Below are 19,339 nucleotides of genomic sequence, written 5' to 3' on the forward strand. Positions count from 1 at the left end.
TCAATAAATGAAAGAGCTGGGAACTGTGGTACCAAATCCCATATTCTAATATAATAATACTTAGGGCCCACCTCACTTACATAATTTATATAAATTTATACATCAGTAAAAAAATAACACACAAAAATATATGCGACCATTCTTCTAAAAATCTGCATTTTTAGGGAATTCCCTGGCAGTTCAGTGGTTAGGACTCCGTGCTTCCACTGCCTAGGGCACGGGTTCAATTCCTGGTCGCGGAACTGAGATCCCCGCAAGCCACAGCCAAAGAAAACGAAAACTGAGTGTCAAAGGACCCAAAGAACCAGCCTTAATAGATTTTACCTCTAATGCCAGGGCGGTCTTGTCATAAGCACAGGGCACTCTTTTCTGAATTGCTTTTGCAAAGACAGGTCCATTCTGTGTGGATGGCAAAGGGCTGACCGCTGCCCCAGGAGTGCTGGAAACTGCAGGCAGAGGAGCCGTGGTCTGAGGCTGAGCATACGCGTGAGCAGGTTCTGGGATCCCGTAACTGTTGGAATTCCTATTCCCATGCTTGCCATGTGGCGAGGACCTCACAAGCTTTTCCACATAAGGGACGGGAATCATCCCCACCCGGCCATCCTTGTTCCGGGCACTCCACCACTGTTCTTCTGGCTTCTCTATTATCACCAGGATCTCACCCTTTTTAAAGGGCAGGTCTTCGGCATCATTCCCAGGAAAATCATAGAGAGTTCGTACATATTCCAGATTTTCTTCTGCTGTAGGCAGGCTGGGTGCTGATACAGATCCCATTGGTGGGCTCGGATACCTTCAGAGAGAGAGAAAATTATGAGAAAAATCTTACTCTATACCAGTGTTTGTCAAACTTTTAAAATAAACCAATTAACTCTATAACAAATTATTTCCCTCTCCATATTCTCAGACATTAAGAACGTCCTGTCACACTGTTTTATCCTCTGTAGTTTGTAATGCAATCGAAGTTAATATCCTGAATATTAACGTTAGGTGCACAGCACCCCTCCCACATATCTCTGTTTCACAGAAAGCTTTTGTTTACACATACAGATACCTGGTCTGAATTTTTTAAATTATTTTTAAATCCCCTGTGAGTTCAGCTGCTTCCTTCCTTAGGCCCATCACAACCACCACACACTCTTCCTTCTGGTCCTAATCTAGGGCGTGCACCCTGCACACTTCCCCGGGCACCCAGAGAGATGACAAAGGCCTCTGTGCCCCTCAAAATATAAAAACCAGGAAAGGGAGTATATACTTGCATTACAATTTTTTAAAAAAACAACCCATACTGCATCTTGTACAGGAATCATCATCTGAGCCTCAAAATGAAAACGTGAAAATTTTCACGGAAAAGCTCAGACGCAAGAGCTCTCACCTAAGCATCACACCCCCGGCCACCCGCTCTTGGAGCTCCCCTGTGAGTCTGGCTCGCACACCCGGAACCACCTAGAGTCGGTTAGAAAAGCACTGTCCCGGGCTTCCCTGGTGGCACAGTGGTTAAGAATCCGCCTGCCAATGCAGGAGACACAGGTTCGAGCCCTGGTCCAGGAAGATCCCACGTGCTGTGGAGCAACTAAGTCCATGCGCCACAACTACTGAGCCTGCGCGCCTAGAGCCCGTGCTCCGCGAAGCCACCGCAATGAGAAGCCTGTGCACCGCAACGAAGAGTAGCCCCCGCTCGCTGCAACTAGGGAAAGCCCATGTGCACAGCAACAAAGACCCAACACAGCCAAAAATAAATAAATAAATTAATTAATTAAAAAAAAAAAAGAAGGAAAAAGAAAAGCACTGTCCCTTCTCTTCAGCAACACCCCACCTGGAATGCCCCTTCTGCAAGAGAAGTATAGAGGTCTCTCTTCACCTAAGAAGTGTTCTGGAAAGTTGGGAATACATGAAGTTTTGGGAAAACCTATTTTGCTGTTAGCATTTCCTCCCCTTAACTTTTTTGAAGCACAGAATCTACACCAGAGTAACTTCACCCAGAGTCTCCACCTCTTTAGAGGGTGACGCCTGCAGAGTCATCACCAAGGCTGGTTCTGGAGCACCCCGAGGGAGAACGCTGGGGTAGGGCCTATACCTGCCTAACCGCGGACTACAATTGTTTTATCTTCCAGTAGATCATGGCCATTCCCTCTTTTTCCCCCAATTAATGACCTAAAAAGTTGTTTCACATAACAACATGATCTCCTAAGTTGAAGCACTTTAATTAAAAAAAAAAGTTTCTTTTTAAAAAAGTGTTACCATGTTACAACATTCAGCAAAAAAAAAGGAAAACAAAAGAGAAAAAAATCCCACAGTTCCTGCCCCAAGGTAGCTACAGTTCTCCTTCCCTCCTCCCTCCCTCCCATCTGCCTGCCCACTTTATGGCTTTCTTTCTTAAGAGTCCCACATACAGGACTTCCCTGGTGGCGCAGTGGTTAAGAATCTGCCTGCCAATGCAGGGGAAAAGAGTTCGAGCCCTGGTCCAGGAAGATCCCACATGTCACGAAGCAACTAAGCCCATGAGCCACAACTACTGAGCCCGTGAGCCACAACTACTGAGCCCGTGTGCCACAACTACTGAAGTCTGCGCCTAGAGCCTGTGCTCCGCAACAAGAGAAGCCACCGCAATGAGAATCTCGCTTGCCGCAACTAGAGAAAGTCTGCGCGCAGCAACGAAGACCCAACGCAGCCAAAAATAAATAAATTTATTTATTTAAAAAAAAAAAAAAAAGAGTCCCATGTACACATGCCAGGGGCAGTTTTTCTGCGTTTCCCCACTATACTGCTCTTGCTTCATTCTGTGAGCCTGCTGCAAACAAGCATCCCTGTGTTTCTGAATGGTTCTTCTTTCTCTCTATTACCATCTTCACACACTCTTTTGAATTTAATTTCCCTGCACTGTATTTCTTGTAAAGCCTAGATTCCTGGATTAAAGAATAGGAATGTTTTCACGGCCCTCGGTACATTTTGCCACACTACTCTCCAAAAGTCTTTGTAATTTGTCAAAACTTACATCTTTTTAATGTAAATGACTAGCTTCACAGTAGTCAGGATACCTTGGTGGTTAGAAGAGTGACTTAAAACCTCAAAGGCCTTGTTACTTATTAACAACCCGACAACAAAGGGGCAAACTGCTTACTATCCATATATCTAAAAAAGAGTGAGCAGGAACAGCAAAACAAAGAAAAGGCTGACACTTATACCTCCATCGGGGACTACCTGCAGTCTTGGCAGACAGTAAATCTGACACAGCAATCCTGGGAGGTACAATGCTTTCCACTTGGATTTGCACAAGGCAGTGTCCTCACTCACAGCCTCTCTCAGCTCGTCAGCCGCAGGGACAACCCGTGGGTCTCTCAGGTGTCTGAGAATTAACGCTGTGTGTGAAACACCCACAACAGTTCCTGACCGGCACTAAGCACCCCATCAGCTCCTCACCCCCTATCCCTGAAAGTACACACCTGATCCTAACTCAAGGGCCACGGAGATTCTGTGAGAGTTTGGGTCACACTATACAAATCTCAGATACTTCACCAAGAGCACACTTGGTTCCACTGCAGACTCCTCCAAGGGTTATTTTACTGTTTATACAGTTAAAAGTTAAAAGCAGTTCCACAGACCGTAAGAACACTAGTACAGCTTCAGTAGGGATTAACACTAATGACATCCATTTACCCAGGTACCCACTGGCCTTATTATGTGCTAAGAACTTGGGGGACAAACAATGAATTAAAACCAAGTTTCTGCTCTCAAAAGACTGCAAACTTAGTAGTGACAGAGACTGGAAGGCAAATGAGAGCACCAAGTGTCATTCATGTGTCCCACAGAAGCTGACGGGGTCAAGTTCTGCTAAGGGTCAGAACAGGCAAGGGGAGGGTGCAGAAAAAGCCTAAGACTAGCCCCCTTTAAAGCTGAAAGATTTCGCGTTAGACAGGCTTACACATTCTGATTCTACATCAGAAGACTTAGAGGCCCAAGGGTTCAAACGCTCCCTTCCCAGCTTCCCCACAGCTCGCGGGGCTGGCTGGTTCCCACAAGCAAGGCCAGGAGCGGGCTGGCCAGCACACATTTGAGGCTTGCTGGCTACATATGGCCTTTGTCAGATAGTCTTCTTTTCATATAACTCTTAAAAAAGTAATGACCGTTCTCAGCTCCAGTACACTATACAAAAACTATCTGTAAGTCTGGCCAAGGGGTCCACAAACTATGGCCTGCAGGCCACCGGCCCACCAGCTGGTTTTACAAATAAGGTCTGAATAGAACCCAGCCAGGCCCGTGCGCTCACGGGCTGTCTGTGGCTGCTTCCACAGTACGAGGGCGGAGCTGAGTGGCTGCGAAGGGGACAACAGGGCCCACAAAGCTTAAAGTGCTGACCAGCTAGCCCTTCACCGTGAGCTCACTGAGGCCTGGTCTAGACAGCCGAGGCGGAGCTGGGGAGGGTGCTCGTGCAGACCTGACAAGAGGGAGGACAGCTTACACTTTCTCCACCACTTCACTGCTACAGTGACCTGGGGCTCCTTTCCTGATTCGGCACACACACAGACATCCCTAAATATGACAGGAAATCAACCTCCCAGCCACACCCCTGACAAATTCAAAGCCCTCCACTCCCCATTTTCTCAAACTCGTGTATTCATCAAAATCCCCTGCAAATTACACATTAGTCCCACTGCGGAGATGAAAGCATGATGATGCCAGGTCAGAAATACTTAACATATTAGACCCCACTGCCCAAAGAAATAGGAAACATAAAACTGGAACAACTCATTGTTTCTCAATTGTTTCGCAATTTGTTCCTTCATCAGGACTGTAAATAGCATCCAGCACACACACAGTTTCCCAAGCCCATCAAGCACACCAGACCCATGCTTCTTCTTCTCCCTCTCCCTCTCTCGCCAGCTCTGGAAGAGAAGACACTCCTCATCGAATGACAATGAATCTCCCTCCTACTTTGGTTAAAAGCATTCTCAGCTGCGTCTATAAAGCACAGATAAAACATTTTCTTTAAACTTCAGCTTTAATGCCTTCTATGCTTACAATTACCTTATTCCTGTTAAGGAAGCAATACAATCAACTTCTGGCAGGAGAGAGTTTCAAAGGTCCTGTTCTAGTTTTTAAAGGGGGTAACATGGATATGGAAGATTTTCCTTATTATATACATGTATACACATACTCTTGTGTATGTATGAAAGATTTCACAATAAAAAGTTGGAAAACAAAACAGATGGTAAAAGAATCAATTCCAAGAAGACTGGCTAAGTACCCGTCTGCTCAAAGTGCTTCCGGCGCTTCTTACCCCTAGGTGGCCCTGAGCACGGAGGACTCTCCCTCCATCCTTGGCTTCGCAGCACCTTCACCAATGGCTGGCTCTCCATCGGCGGCGCCTGCCTCTGCACCTCCATCCACAGCTTCTCTGCCTCTGCTCATTCTGCGGATTCCACCAAAGCTTAGACCCAAATCTGTATATTTGGCCCCCAACCCTCTTCTCGTTAACAAACCCATCAGATTGCTGAACCCCGCCTGGCTTCCCTGTTGAAAACCATCGACCCCCTCCCCCATCCCTCCTCTCCATTCTCTCAGAGGCACCATTCAATCATCCCTGAAGCCACAGCTCTCCACTCACCTACAGGCAACTGCCCAGCGACGGCTGTCGTCGGCTTCCACCTTATATTCCCAACACACGAGATCTCAGTTCAGCTTCTCACAATCCCTTCCCCTGTAACAGCCCTTAATTAACCCCACACTCCAGACTTTCACCACCCCGCCCACACCAGTTTCTAAAAAATAAAACTGACCATGACAGTTCTCTTCTTAAAAACTTTAGAAGGCTCCCACTGCTAAACTCATGTACAAAGCACAGAGGCCCTTCACAGTTCAGCATTCTTAACTTCTTGGCTCGTGGCCCCTCACTCACGCGAACCACACCTGTGCCTCTCCCAGCACCTCTTCTACCTCATACACTTGTTCTCATCCTTCAAGAACCAGTTCATGTGAAGTCAGAAAGAGAAAAACAAATACCGTATGCTAACACATATATATGGAATCTAAAAAAAAAAAAAATAAAAGGTTCTAATGAACCTAGGGGCAGAAAAGCAATAAAGATGCAGATGTACAGAATGGACTTGAGGACATGGGGAGGGTGAAGGGTAAGCTGGGACGAAGGGAGAGAGTAGCGTTGACGTATATACACTACCAAATGTAAAATAGATAGCTAGTGGGAAGCAGCCACATAGCACAGGGAGATCAGCTTGGTGCTTTGTGACCACCTAGAGTGGTGGGATAGGGAGGGAAGGAGGGAGACACAAGAGGGAGGGGATATGGAGATATATGTATACATATAGCTGATTAACTCTGTTATATAGCAGAAACTAACACAACATTGTAAAGCAATTATACTTCAATAAAGATGTTTAAAAAAAAAAAAAAAAAAAGAACCAGTTCATAGAGCACCTTCCCTTTCAGGCCCTGCCTGACCCTTTAGTTGACCATCCTTGCTTTTAAGCTCCCATGGTATTCTATTTTCATTTGTTCAGTATACTGAGCTTCTCAAAAGCTAGGGCCGTGGTTTACTTCCATTATATGACTTGAGTCTAGCATTGGGCTTTGGGATACAGTAAGCCTCAATATATTGAAATTCCTGCTAAAATTAAAATGCCCAAGACACAGGGAAGCATTTCCCCTAAACCTGGGTTAAATCTGTTCCACAGACAAGGAGATCCCGTGTGCCACCTGGTTTGCTGTCCAAGCCTCTTCGCCTCACCACCGCAGAACTCACACTTGGCTGTCGTTCCCGACCAGCTGCACATGCCTGGTGGTCCCACCTTACTCCTTGTGATCTTAACTCCGACTCCAGGATAATCACCACTGCCCCCTTTCACTTATCAGAAAGAACTAAAATATTTTAGCCTGAAGGAACCTTAGCACCTTAGAACCTAGTCCAACTGTTCAGATCAAGAGCAGAATTCTTAGATAAAAAGTTCTCTGAATTTGAGTCTTAAACAAGAGAAAGGTCACAAAGCAAATGGCTATCAGCACTTTACGTGCCATGGGAACACAATTCTCACCTGGGCGAGACTTCATTCCCAGCATAATAACGTTTATGGATCCCATCTAAATTGAACTTAGGTGATTTAAACTATTGGTAAGAAGAAACTCAAAGGTTTATCCACAGTGTCCAATTCTATGCTAATCAAAATCACTGTTAATCCTTCTCCCCTACTCCTGATTACGGAAGTCCAAAAGTTCCCTTAAATATTCAGACAGGGGCCGTGGGGGGAGGCATGGCCATGCTGCCTGGGGTACCCTCCAGTCCCCCATGGTGTGGCCTCTGTGGCACACGTGTGAGGGTCCCCTCGGGATGCTCAGGTTAGGCTGCGCATCCTTTCTCCGCCCTCCCACAGCTACTGTCTGTATCAGATGACATGAACTTGGCCTTTTAAATAAAGTCTCAGTAACCAGGAAGCTCCTCAAGAGCATGACAGGGACTGCTAAGTCAACGTTAGTTCCACATTACCAGCACATGCAATGAGCAATGTGTGCTGACTAAAAAACAGGGTTTTCTCTATGGGTCAACTTGCCTCAGTTTTTCAACTTTTACTTCTCATGATTTTTCTCCCAGCCACCATATAGCTACATAAGCTAGAATTGGAAAATTTTATAAGCAAAGCAAGCTACGCAAAACACACTTTCAATTTTCTAAACCGTAGGAAAATGTATTTCATAGCTAAACTAAATCCACTCAGAAACCTGAAACACTCTGTTGTTAAACTGGAAATAGCCTCTATTAAAACAGAAACAAAAAAACCAGTAGTGCCTACCTGAATACTAACTATAACCTAATAAACAGAACCTTAAAAGTGTTTATACTCAAATAAAATGGAGATGAAAACCACAAGGTTTCTGTTTATCAAATGATTTTTAAGATAAAAGTTACACCCATCTGCAGAAAAAGAATCCTTTAGGGTCATTCAAAAATCAAAAGCCACTGACATACCTTTCGTGTTTAAATTTAAAATCTAAGACAGAAATGAATACCACAGACAAACTCAAAAGACGATAAGATAACCCAGAGAACAGACAACTACAAATATACCAAGTCATCTTTGTCTCTTCCTTTCTCTTCCCCATCATCCCCCCTCCCACCAGCAACTTATTTTCAAACCACAGCCATCACTCAGTCTACGTAATGTCTCTATGATGGACGGATGGACGACTCATCAGGCACCATCATTCTGACCTGGATTGCAGTAACAGCCTCAGGTCACTTCCCGGCTTCAAACCCCTTCCATGGCACCCAATTTCCTGCCTTTGACTATTACCTGTCCAAACTCTTCTAGATGTGCATCTCAGAGCCACACTCACATCACATTGCTGTCTTTCCCAACCCAGAACTTTGCATAAGCTCTCCCCCTCCTCGCCCAAGCCTTGCTCCTCCTCCCTTCTGCAGTTTCACACGCTTTCTCTGACCTCCCCACCTCAGGTAAGACCCTTCTACTAGATCCTCTCAGCCTAGATTGATTTCCTTCACAGCATTCACAAATCTTGTAGTATTTTATTTTTCTACTTTTCCGTCTGTCTCCTCCACTAAAATCTAAGTTCCATGACAGAGAAAGCATGTCTGTCACCCCTCTTTCCCAGTACCTATCACTGAAACATAATTCTCCTGAACATAATTCTCATATTTGAATAAATATATAAAATTAAAAGTTAAGGAACATTCCAATAAAAAAGATCAGACTAGTACAAAACAAGCACCAGTCCTTAAATTCTGAGGAAGTCATACAGTTGTGACCTTTCACTAAGCAAAACAGACCCCCAAAAAGAACTATTAGCCAAGGGGCATGAAACTCTGGCTTCAGGAGCTCAGTTCTGAGGCCTAAAAAAGCTAAACCACTTTATCCTGTCTGGGGTGTGAAAATGCATCGCCCTGATTTCTGCATTTGGCCAAGGCTTGCCTGGCATAGTCTCCTACAGTAGGTAACACATCAACCAAATCCTCAGGAGAGGCAATCCAGATTCAGTGTGACAAAGTAATTCCAGCCAGGATCTGATTCAACCAGCACTGTGACAGCCCTTGGAGACAGCAGGGAAAAGGAAAAACTAAACTACAGCAAAATGCCTGGGGCAGAGGGCACAGAGGAGAAACAATCAAGGCTGAACTCGAGGGGGAGGGTCAGGTAAAGGTCCCAGCACCACAGGGAGGATTTCCGCAGGTGAGGAACCGGTGGAGGGAGGCGCTCCACGGAGGGCTGGCAGTCGAACAAAGGCCCGCAGGTGTGCGTGGGTGTGCAGGGCTGGCTCCCGGGAAGGAGGATGAGAGGGGTGAGGGCAGGCACCACACTCACAAAGCTACAAGGGCACCTGGGAAGACGCCTGAAGGGGAAGTTTGGGGTCGTTTCTGCGGGAAGCCGCTGCGGCACAATCCTTTTTCTCCACCCAAAAGGGGATCTAGTTATTCACTCACAGCTGCATTATAGTACCTGTCACCTCAAAGTAAGCACAACACCTGGCACACAGCATGCCATGCTAAATGCCTGAAATTAATGATATAATTCACCTCCACAAGCTAGGAAAGTAATTTACTTAAACGTATTTAATATCTCATTACTGTGGGTTCTAAGAGTCTCTCCAACCCCTTATATTGGAATTACATGTGCTGAAAGTTGACTCCAGTCATCAGTATCTTCGGGGACCTGGAGGTTTCACCAGTCAGATTCTTTTTGGTGTCTAGGTCTTTGTTATACACTCTCTGATTTACAATCACTTTCTCACCAGTTTTTAAAGTCCATTTAGTTCTGCAGTTAACCTCAAAGTCATTCCACTGTCACGCTGTTCCTTCTCTATCTCTATTCCACAGAAGCAACGCTGAGCCGTCCAGTGGGTGTTCCTTAATTAATATAATAGCTTTTAGTGTTTAGAGCTCAGAGTACCATCCTGTCAAAGAATTTGTAAAGTCAGAAACATCTCATCCTGAAAAAGCTGTCCTTTTTAAACAAATGTTTAAGAAATCAACTGGGCAGTGAAATACCTTTTACTTTTAAAATTCTAGGCAATCTCTTCAACTCAAATTTGGCGTAATTTAAATAAAAGAAACCTCTAGCAAAATATTGATTAAGGCAAATAATCAAATGAAAACAGGATGCCTAATGATCGGTGTCACTCTGGGTTAACTTTAAAATAGATACTAAGTCATTAAACTTAACACAAAAAGTACATCTGAAATTCAAGTAGGATAGAATTAAGATGAGTGTCATTCAAAAAATTCCCTTAGTAACATTCTAGCCTCATTCCTCCTTGGAATTTAACCAAATGGATTTCCAGTCTATGGACGGTCCAGCTTGGGGGGAAACTGTTAAAAAAAAAAAAGTCTTCGTTGAAGCCAATGCACCTTCTTTTACAATTTTTGTAATTAATGTATTATAAAATAGATGCCCAGATTATTTCAAACTTGGCACCAGGGTATCAACATATAGTTCTGATATTTCACAGTTAAAGGTATTTGTTTCTAAACGCTAAAGCATTTTCATCTGCCCAGTGTTCCAAAAGCTGCAGTCCAGGAGGTCTTAACCTGGAGTTCAAAAACCTTGAAAGGTGTGCAAACTCGTGTGTGCTTGCAGGGGGCGGGGGGGAGGGTAGGCTAGCTTCAGAGTCCCAATCCATGGCCCAAAAAAGGTTTCAAAAACAACAACAAAACGTTGCTTTAGCAGGGTAATTAAACCGAGAACGTAACGAAAGGCAAAAAGCGTCCATTTTCAACTAGGCACCCGCAACTCAACACGTTTAAGACGCACGCACCCCTTCATTCACAATGACCCAGATCCTGACACTGCCTTCGGTTCGGAATGCCCTCCGAAAAGTAACCCGGTTCCGAAAGGGGGGCCACGGGTCCAGCCCCGACCCCCGCCCGCACACGCCCTCCGCGCACCTGGGCGCCGGCTCGATGAGCGTGGTGGTGTCCAGGTAGTGGATCTTGTAGAACTCCAGCAGGGCCGGCAGGTGGTCGAACTCCTGGTCCCCGATCTTGAAGCGGCGGTTGGGCAGCGAGTTGATGATGTAGTGAGACACCCGCGAGTTCTCAGACACGGACAGTACGTAGTCCCCGGGGCAGGTGGACGAATCGCGGACCAGGAACACGCCGTGGCGCTGGCCCTGGAGCCGGGTCTGCGCCTCCTGGCGAGACACGGGCCCCATGTACCAGGCCGAGCGGTCCGAGGAGTCGAACCTGGCGGAGGACATGGCGGGCCGGGCGCTGGGCCGGGCGGGCCGGGGCTGCTCTGCCTGCGCTGGACGCTCCGCCCGAATTGTCTGCGGGCCGGGCCGGGCCTCTGGCTCACCGCGCGCCTACTGGGCCGAGCCGGCACTTTCCTCGCGGCCGCGGGCCCGCAGCATCCTCTGCACCGCCCGCCTGCTCCGGGGCCGCCTCACGGACCGAGCCGGCTCGGGGGTGCGGGCCCAGCCGGGTCGCGGCGGCGAAGCCAAGAGCGGCAGAGGCCACCCGGGACCCTACGGTCACTCCTGGCCAGGCGCGCGCCGGCCCCGCGCCCCCGCCGCTCCGCACCGAGCCTCGCGGCCAAGCCAAGCACCGGACCCCCGGGAGCGCCGCGCCGCCGGGTGCGCTTCGCCCAGCCCGCTCCCAAGAGCCACAGCAACAAAATGGCGGACGCGGGAGAAGCGGCCAGCCACCTCCCCCTCCGCTCAGTGCCCTCCGTCTGCGCACGCGCGGGCGCCGGCTCCCAGCGGCCGCCGGGGCCTCCCGGTGACGTCATGCGGCGCGGCCAATCGGGAGCGCGGGCATGCGGGACGGGCGTGCGCCGCTCGTGCGCGCCCCCGCGCGCCCTCCCGGGCAGCTGGGGGCGCTGCCTGGAAGCGGCTCGGGCGGGGTGCGCACGGCGCTTCCAGAACCCGCTCTGGGAACAAAGCGGGAAGTGCAGGCTGGGTCCGCCCGGGGGCGCGGCCCATAGGTGAGCTGACGGGGGCGATTGGCCCCGCGGGGCCGGGGTGACCGCAGCGGGACGGCCAAGTTAAGGGGTCGCGGAGCCGACCGTTGCTCGCGCTCAGGTGGTGCCGGGCAGGTGCGAACGCTGTCGGGCGTAGCTCCCCTGGGACCCCGGCCCCCGGCCGCCCCTACCCGCACTGGACAGTCAGTTTAAGGGAGCAGGGTCTGGTCTGCCTCGCCTCGTTCAGCTCTGGGCCTGGCGCACCGTCCCACCCTGAGCTGATGCTCAAATCTTGGTGGAATGAATGACTGTTGAGGTAAACCTGCAGCCTGGAACCGGACAGAGGAGAAACAGTGTCCGGAAAGGGAGACGCTGGCAGCACGAGCCCATTCTTAGACCCCTGGTCATCGGACTCTCATTGTGGCCCTTCGCACCCCGGGGTTTAGCCTGTCCTGCGTTGTAGGGTGATGGGTGATGTCTGTTCCGGGGTAAACTCCGGGGGAAGTGTCACGGTCTAGTGCCTTTTGTGACTCAGCAAAGCAGGTTTTCAGCTTCCCCGCCAAAGTTTCGTGTTGTATTAGTTCCGAGCACAATTTGAATAGCTCAGAATTTGGAGGTGAAGGCTTGGGTTGTAATCCTAGCTCAACTGACTAGCTGACTGAATCGTTCCATGTCTTATATATATATTTTTCATTTTTTAATGTATTTCATTTATCTTCCAGTTTTATAGAGATATAATTGACATACAGCACTGTTTATGGTGTACAGCATAATGATTTGATTTATGTACATTATAAAATAATTATAACAAGTTTACATATAGATACAAAATTAAGAAATAGAAAAAATATTTAGTGAGCATCTCATAGATCCAAAATTAAACCTCAGAGAGGTTAAGTGGCTTGCTTACATAAGTTATTGTAAGTTACATAATTTGCAAGAGGCACAGCTGGCACTTTTTAAAATTTTTATTTATTTATTTATTTTTGGCTGTGTTGGGTCTTTGTTGCTGTGCGCGGGCTTTCTCTAGTTGCGGCGAGCCAGGGCTACTCTTTGTTGCGGTGTGTGGGCTTCTCATTGTGGTGGCTTCTCTTGTTGTGGAGCAGGGTCTCTAGGCGTACGGGCTTTAGTAGTTGTGGCACGTGGGCTCAGTAGTTGTGGCTCGCGGGCTCTAGAGCACGGGCTCAGTAGTTGTGGCGCACGGGCTTAGTTGCTCCGCAGCATGTGGGATCTTCCCTGACCAGGGCTCGAACCCATGTCCCCTGCATTGGTAGGCAGATTCTTAACCACTGTGCCACCAGGGAAGTCCCACAGCTGGCACTCTTAAGCCAGGTCTTTTGACTCAAAGTCAAGGGCTCATTTCACTGTTACACAGTTATTGCCTATAATTTAGTCCATTTTCCTTGTTTTGCTTATAGGGAAACTGAGGCCCTCTAAAGTAAATTCTAGCACCAGATAGGAATGTCAATCTTGGAGTAGGGTGGAGGGGTTGGATTTCAGATACCGCCACCATTCTGCTGCCAGAGTGCCACGCTCCCCTCTTTAAAAATTCCTCCTGGGACTTCCCTCGTGGCGCAGTGGTTAAGAATCTGCCTGCCAATGCAGGGGACACGGGTTCGAGCCCTGGTCTGGGAAGATCCCACATGCCGCAGAGCAACTAAGCCCGTGTGCCACAGCTACTGAGCCTGCGTTCTAGAGCCCGTGAGCCACAAATACTGAGCCCGCATGCCACAACTACTGAAGCCCACGCGCCTAGAGCCTGTGTTCCGCAACAAAGAGAAGCCACCACAATGAGAAGCCCGCACACCGCAACAAAGAGTAGACACCGCTCGCCGCAACTAGAGAAAGCCCATGCACAGCAACAAAGACCCAAAGTAGCCAAAAGTAAATAAATAAATTTATAAAAAAAAAAAAAAAAAAGAATCCGCCTACCAATGCAGGGGACACTGGTTCAAACCCTGGTCTGGGAAGATCCCACATGCCGCGGAGCAATGAAACCCGTGTGCCACAACTACTGAGCCTGCGCTCTAGAGCCCGCGAGCCACAACTACTGAGCCCGCATGCCACAACTACTGAAGCCTGCACGCCTAGAGCCCCTGCTCCACAACAAGAGAAGCCACCACAGTGAGAAGCCCGCGCACCACAATGAAGAGTAGGCCCTGCTCGCCGCAACTAGAGAAAGCCCGCGCACAGCAACAAAGACGCAATGCAGCCATAAATTTATTAAAAAAAAAAAAAAAAAAGAATCCACCTGCCAGTGCAGGGGACATGGGTTCAAGCCCTGGTCTGGGAAGATCCCACATGCTGCGGAGCAACTAAGCCCATGCGCCACAACTACTGAGCCTGCACTCTAGAGCCCGCAGGCCACAACTACTGAAGCCTGCGGGCCTAGAGGCTGTGCTCTACAAGAGAAGCCACTGCAATGAGAAGACCACATACCGCAATGTTGTAGTTGTAGCCCCTGCTCGCCACAACTAGAGAAAGCCTGTGTGCAGCAACGAAGACCCAATGCAGCCAAAAAAAAAAAAAAAAAAAGAAGTCCAGTGGGGAATAGGGTGTGGATTGGATAAAGGTGAAACAAGAATGGCTTTTTTTTTTTTTTTGGCTGCACCCCCTGGCATGTGGGATCTTAGTTCCCCAACCAGGGATCTAACCCATGCCCCCCACAATGGAAGTGCGGAGTCGTAACCCCTGGACCACCAGGGAAGTCCCAAGAATGGCCTTGTTGATAATTGTTGAAGTTGGAGACCTGATGTGCTTGTGTGGGGGGGGGAGGGTTTGTGTTAATTATATTATTCTACTTTCGTATATGTTTGGAATTTTTCACAGTAAAAAAATTAAGTATTTTTCTTTAGCACACCTGAGACAAGCTTAAAATTTTTTTTTCCAAAAAACGTTCTAGATGCTAAGAGATAACAAAATGGAAATGAATGGACAAGCAACAAGGAAGCATTAAAAAAAAGGGCTAAAACATAAAGATTTGTGATTCTGCCTCAGCTTGCTCATTCCCAGGGTTTCCAGATGGCGTTAGACTTACACTTGTGTTCTAAGATATTTACGGTTTAGATTCAAAGGACTGACAAGGCTTTTTGAGCAACTTGCCGGGATTCCTGACTTCCTATCCCCGAGGCTGCCTCTGAACTGAGGACACAACCTTGGGACCCGCCATTGACTTTTTATTTTCCCCTATCTGCGCAGGTCCAACCCTGCGGGTGATGGTTAAGGCCAGGTTGACTTCCTAGATTGCTGCCTTACTGAGGACCCAGAAGAACAAGCATCTGTCCCTTCCTCCTGCCCTGGGTTCTTTCCTAGCAATGATGCTGAGGGTAGAAGAGGTGTGACTGTGTAGGGGGAGAAGCAGGAAGTGTGTTTACCGCACTGACTTGATCAGGTCAGCAGTTCTCAGGTGCGCTCTCCACGAGGGCTGGTTGACCTGTTCAGTTTCCACTGCATTAATTGGACTTGTCCTTTGAGACCTTTCCCTCCGTGCAGTAAACTTTCCCTCTGGCTCTGCAGTTCTCAGTCACTACTTTGCCATGTTTCATGTATATTTCCAAGCTTATCTCCCTAAAACAAAAAAGGAGCTTATTGATTATTTTCTTTTTCTTCCCCTCCTATTAGTTTGCTTCTGCAATGCTAATAATATAGTGTTCACATCCCCGTTATAATTTTCCATGCCACACTATTTATTTATTTTTATTTATTTATTTGGCTGTGCCGGGTCTTAGTTGCGGCACGCGGGATCTTCGTTGTGGCGTGCGGGATCTAGTTCCCTGACCAGGGATCAAACCCAGGCTCCCTGTATTGGGAGCGCGGAGTCTTAACCACTGGACCACCAGGGAAGTCCCATGCAACACTATTTAAAATATCAACTTACTAATCACTTCTTTCAGAGGGTGACATCTCTGAACGAGGCTTGGCTGCCATATCCGGAAGCTCTACGGACCCCTCTAGAAAACACTGGCCAACTTTACTCCAGTGTTTTAAAGTGTGGTCATGGTCCCCCTGGCATTTTCTAATGTAGTTTTAATTGCTCTACCACCTCTTTTATAAAATGTCCACTTTCTTGTCACTTGAGCTAAAAGGCAGATTTTCTTGTTTCCTCTAGATTTCAGAGCATTCTGGAGTGCCTTTAGTGAAATTCACTCAGGGGAACACTGATTCCCCTCTCACACTTATCTCGAAGAAGTCAGTTCTGTGCAACCCTTTAGCCCCGGGGGGGGGGGGTCACCAAATTTTTCTGTAAAGGTCCAGATAGTAAATATTTTAGGCTTTACAGGACAAGAGGAAAATCAAGAAATATTATGTAATCCTGCTCTAGTCTCCTGCTTCTCCTCACTGGCTCCTATAGAAAATCCTCTAAAATAGGAGCATCTTAATACCTCAGAATATTTGCACCACCTGTTTTACCTATCTGGAATGTTCTCTTGTCTAATGACAAAAAATTTTTTCTACAATTTTTTTGAAAATGAAATTCAAAATATCATAGTAATTGAGTGTAACTTTTTTATAATCCAGGTATACTGATGAGAATAATGGAATTCTTTTGAGATAATATTTTGCTTAATTGGGTTTCAAAATCCGTGACCCTGTCATCAAATGTTGAGCTGTCAATGCTGAGCTGTAATGAGACTTTGTATATTTCATCTTTGAAAATGTCTCTCAGCCAGATGGTACTGCCAATGCTGCATGATTTTAATTGAGCATAGTCATTGTGGGATGGCATGTATAGAATTCTCTTAGATTCTTCTCTGGATATTTGCCTTTCAGCTTGTTTTTACATTGCAGATTAATCCTCTTCAGTTGAAGGTTGGGTGGAAACTCCTCAATTGCCCAATTAAATAGATTTTGAAATACGGATATTTCCATTGCACTTGGCATCAAGTTCTGAAAAATTCTGCTGGAACTGTAATTGGAGCTCAGAAAATATATCTGCTGCAAATTTGTGTGGGAATGAGATCTTGCTTCTTGTTTTAACTTTTGACAGCACAGGAAGTTTATAAAGCAGCTTAACATTCCTTGTGATTCAAAACAACGTTAGTTATTGTCAAAATGACTGCTGCGGTATACATTTCACATATAAGCACTGTTTTTCCCTGTCATCTTATTTTACTTTTTGTTTTTGTTTATTGGCCTCACTACATGGCTTATGGGATTTCCCGAACCAGGGATTGAGCCTTGGCCCTCAGCAGTGAGAGTGCAGAGTCCTAACCACTGGACTGCCAGGGAATTCCCATGCCCTGTCATTTTAGGTTGAATTCACTGAGAAACATTATCAAGTCTGTAGCAAAAGCTAATTTCCAAGGCCATTAATTATTCAGTGATGATGGTTTAGAATGGTGCTCTGCTGTGAAAAATTTCAGCCTTGGCTCTGAACTGAAAAAAACTGCAATAAAATTTGACCACTGCTAAGCCATCAAACTGCTGTGTGGTGGGGCAATTCAGGCTATTCAGCTTCTAATTCTAACAAAAATTCACAGATCTGATGATGGATTAAAAATAACAGCAAAGGAAGTTTGCTGTGGGTAACTCTAGTTCAATAACACATGATAGATTCAAATATTTTCCGCAAATTAGCTCCTGATGAGTAATTTGAGTACAATGAATAACCATAGGCTCTAAACGCCTTACATTTTCTAGAGCTTTATAAATTTGTCCAAGTAAGCCTTTTTCTGCTTCACACATTTTTATCTCCAGCAAATGTAACACATCTTAGCAGATTCCCCTTCAGGTTGTGTCTAATTAGTGATTTCTCATCTTTTCTGAAAATATTCTTGCCACTAGTTGTTCCGTGCAGACTCTTCAAAGAGACTTTTTCTTTTTTAAAGATTTTTCCTGATGTGGACCATTTTTAAAAAATTTTTTATTGAATTTGTTACAATACTGCTTTTGTTTGTTTTTTAATTAGTCATCAATTTTATACAAATCAGTGTATACATGTCAATCCTAGTTGCCCAATTCAGCACACCACCATCCCCACCCCACCGCAGTTTCCCCCCCTTGGTGTCCATATGTCTGTTCTCTACATCTGTGTCTCAACTTCTGCCCTGCAAACCGGCTCATCTGTACCATTTTTCTAGGTTCCACATACATGCGTTAATATACAATATTTGTTTTTCTCTTTCTGACTTACTTCACTCTGTATGACAGTCTCTAGATCCATCCATGTCTCAACAAATGACTCAATTTCGTTCCTTTTTATGGCTGAGTAATATTCCATTGTATATATGTACCACCTCTTCTTTATCCATTCGTCTGTCGATGGGCACTTAGGTTGCTTCCATGTCCTGGCTATTGTAAATAGTGCTGCAGTGAACATGGGTGTGCATGTGTCTTTTTGAATTATGGTTTTCTCTGGGTATATGCCCAGTAGTGGGATTGCTGGATCATATGGTAAATCTATTTTTAGTTTTTTAAGGAACCTCCATACTGTTCTCCATAGTGGCTGTATCAATTTACATTCCCACCAACAGTGCAAGAGGATTCCCGTTTCTCCACACCCTCTCCAGCATTTGTTGTTTGTAGATTTTCTGATGATGCCCATTCTAACTGGTGTGAGGTGATACCTTATTGTAGTTTTGATTTGCATTTCTCTAATAATTAGTGATGTTGAGCATCTTTTCATGTGCTTCTTGGCCATCTGTATGTCTTCTTTGGAGAAATGTCTATTTAGGGCTTCTGCCCATTTTTGGATTGGGTTGTTTGTTTCTTTAATATTGAGCTGAATGAGCTGTTTATATATTTTGGAGATTAATCCTTTGTCCGCTGATTCGTTTTCAAATATTTTCTCCCATTCTGAGGGTTGTCTTTTCGTCTTGTTTATGGTTTCCTTTGCTGTGCAAAAGCTTTGAAGTTTCATTAGGTCCCATTTGTTTATTTTTGTTTTTATTTCCATCACTCTAGGAGGTGGATCAAAAAAGATCTTGCTGTGATTTATGTCAAAGAGTGTTCTTCCTATGTTTTCCTCTAAGAGTTTTATAGTGTCCGGTCTTACATTTAGGTCTGGAATCCATTTTGAGTTCATTTTTGTGTATGGTGTTAGGGAGTGTTCTAATTTCATTCTTTTACATGTAGCTGTCCAGTTTTCCCAGCACCACTTATTGAAGAGACTGTCTTTTCTCCATTGTATATCTTTGCCTCCTTTGTCATAGATTAGTTGACCATAGGTGTGTGGGTTTATCTCTGGGCTTTCTATCTTGTTCCATTGATCTATGTTTCTGTTTTTGTGCCAGTACCATATTGTCTTGATTACTGTAGCTTTGTAGTATAGTCTGAAGTCAGGGAGTCTGATTCCTCCAGCTCCATTTTTTCCCCTCAAGACTGCTTTGGCTATTCAGGGTCTTTTGTGTCTCCATACAAATTTTAAGATGATTTGTTCTAGTTCCATAAAAAATGCCATTGGTAATTTCATAGGGATTGCATTG

At 46.1% G+C, this 19,339-nt stretch overlaps 1 protein-coding gene across 3 annotated transcripts in view; it reads right to left on the minus strand.

The window, feature by feature from the left end:
* CRKL (CRK like proto-oncogene, adaptor protein) overlaps positions 1 to 11,672 on the minus strand; it is a 31,232-nt gene extending 19,560 nt beyond the window's left edge. For 2 of the 3 annotated variants that reach the window (XR_014234146.1, XM_082353921.1), the window contains exons 1-2: positions 10,904 to 11,657; positions 325 to 790 (exon numbers count right to left, since the gene is read on the minus strand). Coding sequence is in view for 2 of the 3 variants with exons in the window: in XM_082353921.1 (XP_082210047.1) it covers positions 325 to 790; positions 10,904 to 11,214 (777 nt within the window). In the remaining variant the exon portion in view is untranslated. Of the gene's footprint in view, positions 1 to 324; positions 791 to 10,903 lie in introns of all 3 variants that reach the window. The other variant, XM_082353922.1, reaches the window with a different exon arrangement.
* Between the last annotated feature and the right edge of the window lie 7,667 nt (positions 11,673 to 19,339).

Source organism: Balaenoptera borealis, assembly GCF_965194805.1.
Source record: "Balaenoptera borealis genome assembly, chromosome: 14".
Lineage (NCBI taxonomy): Eukaryota > Metazoa > Chordata > Mammalia > Artiodactyla > Balaenopteridae > Balaenoptera > Balaenoptera borealis.